The sequence below is a fragment of the Varanus komodoensis genome, unplaced genomic scaffold, assembly GCF_004798865.1.
Source record: "Varanus komodoensis strain SLA01 unplaced genomic scaffold, ASM479886v1 scaffold654, whole genome shotgun sequence".
In the NCBI taxonomy this organism is placed as follows: Eukaryota; Metazoa; Chordata; class Lepidosauria; order Squamata; family Varanidae; genus Varanus; species Varanus komodoensis.
In genome coordinates, this window is record NW_025336290.1 from 9,854 (window position 1) to 17,765 (window position 7,912).

The window sequence follows — 7,912 nt, forward strand, 5'->3', positions numbered from 1 at the left end:
TCTGCCTCGCTCTGTGTCTGTGTGTGTCCGAGCAGATCCCGCTGGAGTCGGGGTCAGACTAGATGCCCTCGCAGGCCCCTTCTGCCTCAATTCATACGGCACTCAATCCATATCCTCAAACCCAGTTCGAGCTTTAAAATACGGGGGAAAGAAAAAGGTGTTTTGCCGAGCGGGCCTCCGCATCCTCCTCGTTTAAGCCGGTCCTGAGGACAGAGGCCCCCGGCTCCTCACCGGTTGGACTTCTGCCTGTGCCCCCAAAGGTACATCACGCAGGAAGGCCACAAGCTGGACACGGGGGCCCCGCGCCCGCCCGCCACCGTGACCAACGCCGTCTCCTGGCGCTCCGAAGGGATCAAGTACCGGAAGAACGAGGTCTTCCTGGATGTCATCGAATCCGTGAATCTCCTGGTGGGTATTTGGCCTCGTTTCGGTTCGTTTGTTAGCATTATGACCAGCGTTCGTTGATCGTCATTTTCATGTTTCTTTTTATCATTACTTATTTTAAGGAAGTGATAGAGTTATTCGTTTGTTCTAGATTTATTTTTGTTATTTATTTTAGATGAGTATATTTATTTATATATGTATATAAATGATCAAATCTATTTAGAAACAATCATATGTATATAATCATGTATATAAATAAATATATAAATATTTATAGTTGTGTAATATGTATATAATAGTATAGTATAAATATATATTTGTGTATATATGTGCATATATATATGTGTGTTTATATGTGTGTGTATATGTGTGTGTGTATGTGTACATATATGTTTATGTGTGGCTATATATGTGTGTGTGTGTGTGTATGTGTGTGTTTATGTATATATGTGTGTATATATATATATATATGTGTGTGTGTTCATGTAAATTTGCATGTATATATATATGTTTATGTACATATGCGTGTATATGTATGTTTGTGTGCGTATATATGTTTATGCTTCTGTGTGTGTGTGTATATATATATGTTTATGTTCATGTATGTATATGTATGTTTATGTTCATGTATGTATTTATGTATGTGTGTATGTGTGTATATATATATATATATGCTTACGTTCATGTATGTATTTGTGTGTGTGTGTGTGTGTGTGTGTGTGTGTGTGTGTCTGTATATATGTTCGTGTGCCGGGCTCCCTGACCCCTGCTCCCTCCGCCCCAGGTCAGCGCCAACGGGAACGTCCTGCGCAGCGAGATCGTGGGCTCCATCAAGATGCGGGTCTTCCTCTCGGGGATGCCGGAGCTCCGCTTGGGCCTGAACGACAAAGTGCTGTTCGACAACACCGGCCGTGAGTGTGTGTCCCCCACGGGGGTCCCCAAGCCCCGGGGATGCTGGGCCCGGGGAGCCCAGCGGCTGGCGGGGACGGTGGGAGGCATAAGACCCCCAGGGAAAACGAGCCGAAGGGAAAGGCGCCCGTGTCATCCAGAAATTCGAGTTTAAATTGAATTAAAGAAATTTAAATTAAAGAAATTAAGACCGGCAATCCAGAAATTAAAGCCCATAGAAACCCGGCAATTAATACAAATTCGCAATTAAAATAGCAGGAGAATCGAAAGGGTGTTGCTTGGCATCGAAAGGAAAGGCACCCGTGTCATCCAGAAATTAAAGTTTAAATTGAGTTAAAGAAATTTAAATAAGAAATTAAGACCGGCAATCCAGAAATTAAAGTCTGTATAAATTAGAAATTAAAATAGCAGGAGAATCAAAAGCCGCCCGTATAATCCAGAAATTCAAATTTAAATTTAATTGAAGAAATTTAAATTAAAGAAATTAAAACCGGCAATCCAGAAATTAAAGTTGGTAGAAAACTGGCAATTAAAACAAATTAGCAATTAAAACAGCGGGAGAATCGGAAGGATGTCGCCTGGCGCCCTTTCAGTATAAAACTGGCAGTTAAAGTTGGTAGAAAACCGGCAATTAAAGTCTGCAGAAACCCGGCAATTAAAGTTGGTAGAAAACCGGCAATTAAAGTCCGTAGAAAACCGGCAATTAAAACAAATTAGCAATTAAAATAGCGGGAGAATCGGAAGGGCGTTGCCTGGTGGCAAAGGGAAAGACACCCATATAATCCGGAAATTAAAGATGGTAGAAAACCGGCAATTAAAGTCCCTAGAAAACCGGCAATTAAAACGAATTAGCAATTAAAACAAATTAGCAATTAAAATAGCGGGAGAATCGGAAGGGTGTTGCCTGGCGCTGAAAGGAAAGGTGGCCGGGTCATCCAGCAATGCAAGTTTAAATTGAATGAAAGGAATTAAATTAAATTGATGGAATTTAAATGAAAGACGTTAAAAGCCGGCAATTACAGTCTCTATAACACCGGTAATTAAGCCTGGCAATTAAGCCGAAACGAAGCTGCTTCCCTCCCGGTCCTGTGGGTCAGCAGGGAGAGGGGGTGGCTCCGTCCCTCTGGGGCCCCCCCATAGTGTCTGGGTCCCTCTGCCCCCCCACGGCCTATGGGTCCCTCCGTGTGTCCCCCCATAGTGTCTGGGTCCCTCTGCCCCCCCACGGCTTGGGGGTCCTTCCCCCCCACGGCTCGGGCCCCACGCCCCAAAGCCCCGCCGGCTGCAACCGGCGACCCGGCTTGAAAGGGGGGGCCGCGGACGCCCCCCCGCGCCGCCGAGCCTCAGCCGCGCCCCCCACCCCACCTCTGCCCCCCAGGGGGCAAGAGCAAGTCGGTGGAGCTGGAGGACGTCAAGTTCCACCAGTGCGTGCGCCTCTCCCGCTTCGAGAACGACCGCACCATCTCCTTCATCCCCCCGGACGGCGAGTTCGAGCTCATGTCCTACCGCCTCAACACCCACGTGAGTCCGGGGGCGGGGGGGCGGCTGGGGATGATGGGCTGGCTGCGGGGGGGCAGCCGGGGCTGACGGGTCAGCCGGCTCTGCCCGCAGGTCAAGCCCCTGATCTGGATCGAGTCGGTGATCGAGAAGCATTCGCACAGCCGCATCGAGTACATGATCAAGGTGGGGGGCTCGGCAGGGGGGGCGGGGGGCGGGATGGCCTTCGGGGGACCCGTCCAGCCCCGCTGGGAGGCGGGGGGTGGGCTGGATGGGCTCCATGTCCCTCCCAACTCCACTCTCCCATGATCCTGTTCCCGGGGTTGGACTAGATGCCCTGCATGGTCCCTCCAACTCCACTATCCCATCATCCTGATCCAGGGGGTGGACTGGATGCCCTCTATGGCCCCTCCAGCTCCACTCTCTCATGCTCCTGATCCCGGGGTTGGACTAGATGCCCTCCACGGCCCCTCCAGCTCCACTCTCCCACGCTCCCGACCCCGGGGTTGGACTGGACGGCCCGGCCGGGGGCACCTCCGCCCCGCGGCCACCCAAGCCCATCCTCCCCGCAGGCCAAGAGCCAGTTCAAGCGCCGCTCCACGGCCAACAACGTGGAGATCCACATCCCGGTGCCCAACGACGCCGACTCGCCCAAGTTCAAGACCACGGTGGGCAGCGTCAAGTGGGTGCCCGAGAACGGCGCCATCGTGTGGTCAGTCAAGTCCTTCCCGGTGAGTCTCGGGGGGGGTTGGGGGGCCTCTGCCCTGCTGCCCGCACCTGGGAGGTTCGCAGTGGGCAGCCTGCCTGGGCCAGTCCTTCCCGCTGAGCCTGGGGCGGCTGCCACGCAATGGGGAGGGCGCCGGGCTACCTTTCCCTGGGAGGCTCGCAGTGGGCAGCCTGCCTGGTCAAGGCCTCCCCGGTGAGCTGGGGGGGGCGCCTGCGCACACCCGGGAGGCTCGCAGGGAACAGCCTGCCCGGGCCAGTCCTTCCCGCTGAGCCTGGGGCGGCCGCCACGCAATGGGGAGGGCGCCGGGCTGCCCGCGCCGACGGAGGCTCACAGTGGGCAGCCCGCCTGCACCCCTCGAGCCCCCCCCCCCAGCCTGGCTCTCCCCCCCCGCAGGGCGGGAAGGAGTACCTCATGCGGGCGCACTTCGGGCTGCCCAGCGTGGAGGCCGAGGACAAGGAGGGCAAGCCCCCCATCAGCGTGAAGTTCGAGATCCCCTACTTCACCACCTCTGGCATCCAGGTGAGGACTCGCCGCGTGGGGGGGGGGCCCATATCCGCCTCCCCATATCCGCCTCCCCATATCCGCCTCCCCATATCCGCCTTTGGAGGGCCCCACCTCCTCTGGGGTGGGGGGGGGGACACATGGGGACGGAGGTGCTCCCTTGGGGCGGGGTGGGGCGGGCACCGCTCCGGGCAGGACTGTACCACCTGCCTCTGCCCTCCCCCCTAGGTGCGCTACCTGAAGATCATCGAGAAGAGCGGCTACCAGGCCCTGCCGTGGGTGCGCTACATCACCCAGAACGGAGGTAGGCGGGGCCGGGGGGGTTGGGATCGGGGGCAAGGAACATGGGCCTCGGGTTCTCCTTGGGCGCCGGGGCCTCCCGGACCCGGGAGGCTCGCAGCGGGCAGCCTGCCTGCACCCCTCGAGCCCCCCCTCCCCGGCCCACAGGGTGGGACGGAGTGCCTCCTTCGGGGGCTCGGGCCGGGTCGGGGGTCGGGATGCACTTGGGGGGCCCGGGGGTTGGGGCCCCAGGGGGGCCTGGGGGCAGTGCCCCCCCAGAGCATCCATCCCACCTCCCTCTTCCTCTTCCTCTTCCTCTCCTCCCAGACTATCAGCTGCGGACACAGTGAGGAGCCCGGCTGCCCCCCGCCGAGGAGGACCCAAATCCGACCCCCGAATCCGTCGCCCGGCCCCGAATCCGACCCCCGAATCCGCCGCCCGGCCCTCGAATCCCCCCACGTCGTTCCCGTCCGGAGCCTCCGCCCCCGAGCCGCCCTCCGGCAACCCATGTTCCCCACCTCCGAGGCGCCAGAATTCCTGCTTCCCGCCCCTTCCCAACATCTGCCGGGCCACACGCCCCCCTGGGAACCGGCGGCGATCCGGAATTCCGGCCGCTCCTGTGAAATCCGGGAAGGGCCCGCGCGGATCCGGCCTCGCAGCGGAGACGCTCCGGGAGGGATCCCGGATCCCGGCGGATCCCAACGTTCCGGCGGGTTTTCCGGGGAATCACGGCGCCGCTTCTTCCGAGAGCGGGATTCCGGAGCGGCCGGAGAGGCCTGTGCTTGTTACATGGAGGAAGTGGAGTAAAGTCGGTTCAGCTTGGCTGGTCTCCGTGATTCCGAGGTTTCCAGGGGTGATTCCTGTGTCCGGGGAAAGGGGGGGGGATTCCCGGGGGAATTCATTGGGGGAATTCTTTGGGGGAATTCTTTGGGGGAATTCCTTCGGTGGGGTTTGAACAGAGTGAAATGGGAGGGGGTTTGGGGGAATTGAGAATTTTTTGGGAGAAATGGGAGGGAATTTGGGGGAATTGAGAATTTCTTGGGAGAAATGGGAGGGGATTGGGGGGTTGAAGGGAATTTCTTGGAGAAAAGGGAGGGAATTGGGGGGGAATTGAAGGGGATTTTGGGGGCGAATTGAAGGGAATTTTTTGGGAAATTGACTGGAATTCCTTGGGAGAAACTGAGGGAACGTCCTGGGGGGAACCATCGGGAACGGCCCGGGACGGGCCAGGCGCAGCATTGCGACTACACAACCCACCCACCCTCCAGCTCAAGGGGGCAGGGAGCCAGTGGGGCCGCCGGGTCCCCAATCCGGCTCCGGAACGCCGAGGGCAAGTCCGTGGGGATCGGGGCGAGCTGGAAGACCCCCAACGAAGACCACCGGACCCCCCCCCGGTGTGGGGCCAGAGTGGCCTGCGCATCCTGGTCGGAGAGGGACCATGGGACGTCGGCTCGGGAAGGAGGTCCGTGGGGTCCGGCGCCTCACCGAGGGGAGCCCCCCAAGTGGGGCCCAGATCGGCCCCCTGGGGCGTGAGGGGGGACTTCCGGGAGGGGGCTTGGCAACCCGGGTTGGGGGGGAGACCAGGAGAAGGCTCCTCAGGGTGAGGGCAAGATGGCGAAGGGACCATGTGCCTGGGGGGGGGTTCCCCACACGGGGGACGTTCGGGGGGGAACTGGGGAGACACCTGAGTGGGGTGGAGGGACGTGGGGTGCTGCAACAGCGGGGGGTGGACTGGATGGCCTTCAGGGCCCCTCCAGCTCCTCTATTCCATGATCCTGATCCACGGGTTGGACCTGATGGCCTCCATGGCCCCTCCAACTCCACTATCCTATGATCCTGATCCAGGGGGTGGGCTTGATGACCTCCGTGGCCCCTTCCAAATCCAGTGCTCCATGTTGCAGTTATTCCTCCTGTGTCTGACCCAAAATGGGCCAACATCTGTTCCCAAGGACCAGATTCCCCCCTTTCAATGGCCTTCAAGCCTCCATCCCCACCATGGGAAACCATTTCCCAGCATGGGAATGGGGATGATAGGCTCGGAAGTCGAGCTAGAAGTGCCTCTAATGTGACAAAAAAGCAGCAAAAAGAGCCAGCAGCTTTTCAAGGTGGATCTTGGCTGCCCCAAGTGGCCAAAACTTGAACTGCAGCCCTGATTTTTTGGAATATGCATTTAATATGAAGGGGAAGGTTGTTAGTGTTCCGGGTCCCATTTCAGGGAAGGGGATTATGGGTTAGGGAGTAGGGGTAAGGTTTGGGTTGGGGACGTGGCGCGATGGCCATGAAAGTGGAGATGGATGTGGATTAATTCCATGATCCTGATCCAGGGGTTGAACTGGATGGCCTCCAAGGCCCCTTCCAACTCCACCATCCCATGATCCTCATCCCGGGGTTGGACTAGATGGCCTTCAAGTCCCCTGCAACACCATTATTCCATGATCCTGATCCTGGGGTTCGACTTGATGGCATTCAGGGTACTTTCCAGCTCCACTATCCCATCATCCTGATCCAGGGGTTGGACCTGATGACCTTCATGGCCCCTCCAACTCCACTATTCCATCATCCTGATCCAGGGGTTGGACTAGATGTCCTCTAGGGTCCCCTCCAGCTCCTCTTTCCCATGATTCTATAATTCATACAGTATTTGAACAGGAATGTGTCAACTTCTGCTCCCAAGAACCTGATATTTTCCTTCCAACACTGTTTGATCGCGGATCCCCACCACGGAAAACCATTTCCCAGCGCGGGAATGGGAACGATGGGCTCGGGAGTCGAGCTGGAGGTGCCTCTAACGTGCCAATAAAGCAGCGAAAAGAGCCGGCCGCTTCTCAAGGTGGATCTTGGCTGCCCCAAGTGGTCAAAGCTTGAACTGCAGTCCTGATTTTTTTATACAATGCATTGATAACAGGGCGATGGTTGTTGTGGTTCGTAGATCTATTTCAGGACTGGGGATTATGGGTTAGGGAGTCGGGTTAAGGCTGGGGTTGCGGTCCGTTTAGGGAGATCTACATTCACGGCCCCCTCCAATCTCATTTTTCCATAATTCTATGGTCCAGCGGGTTGGACTTGAGGACTACATGTCCCATTCCGCCTAAAATATCCCATGATCCCATCATCCACGGGTTGGACTATATGGCCTCCGTGGCCCCTTCCCAATCCTGCACTCCCATCATTCAAGGCTTCCTCCTCTTCATGACCCAAGATGGGTCAACATCTCCGACGGACCTGAATTCCTCCTTCCAGCGGTGCTTGAGCACGGATCCCCACCACAGAAACCATTTCCCAGCGCGGGAATGGGGATGATGGGCTCGGGAGTCGAGCTGGAGGCGCCTCTAACGTGCCACTAAAGCAGCGAAAAGAGCCAGCAGTTTTCAAGGTGGATCTTGGCTGCCCCAAGTGGCCAAAGCTTGAAATGCAGCCCTGATTTTCTACGGGAGGCATTTGGAGCAGGACGATGGTTGTTGTGGGTCGGGAGATCTATTCCAGGACTGGGGATTCTGGGTTATGGAATAGGGGAAATGTGGGGGCTGCTTTTTGGGGCACTAGATTTGCCTCTATGGCCCCTTCCTGCTCCTCTATCCCATGATCCTGATCCCGGGTTGGACTTGATGGCCTCCATGG

At 56.9% G+C, this 7,912-nt stretch overlaps 1 protein-coding gene across 1 annotated transcript in view; it reads left to right on the top strand.

Annotated features, from left to right (window-relative positions):
* The window catches only part of AP1M1 (adaptor related protein complex 1 subunit mu 1), a 5,368-nt gene extending 606 nt beyond the window's left edge, over nt 1-4,762 (top strand). Inside the window, exons 2-9 of the mRNA XM_044450383.1 lie at nt 209-408; nt 1,169-1,295; nt 2,669-2,811; nt 2,902-2,973; nt 3,360-3,518; nt 3,908-4,033; nt 4,244-4,319; nt 4,622-4,762. Of these exons, the coding sequence (XP_044306318.1) occupies nt 209-408; nt 1,169-1,295; nt 2,669-2,811; nt 2,902-2,973; nt 3,360-3,518; nt 3,908-4,033; nt 4,244-4,319; nt 4,622-4,644 (926 nt within the window). The 3' untranslated portion in view covers nt 4,645-4,762. The remainder of the gene's footprint in view (nt 1-208; nt 409-1,168; nt 1,296-2,668; nt 2,812-2,901; nt 2,974-3,359; nt 3,519-3,907; nt 4,034-4,243; nt 4,320-4,621) is intronic.
* The last annotated feature ends 3,150 nt before the right edge of the window (nt 4,763-7,912 follow it).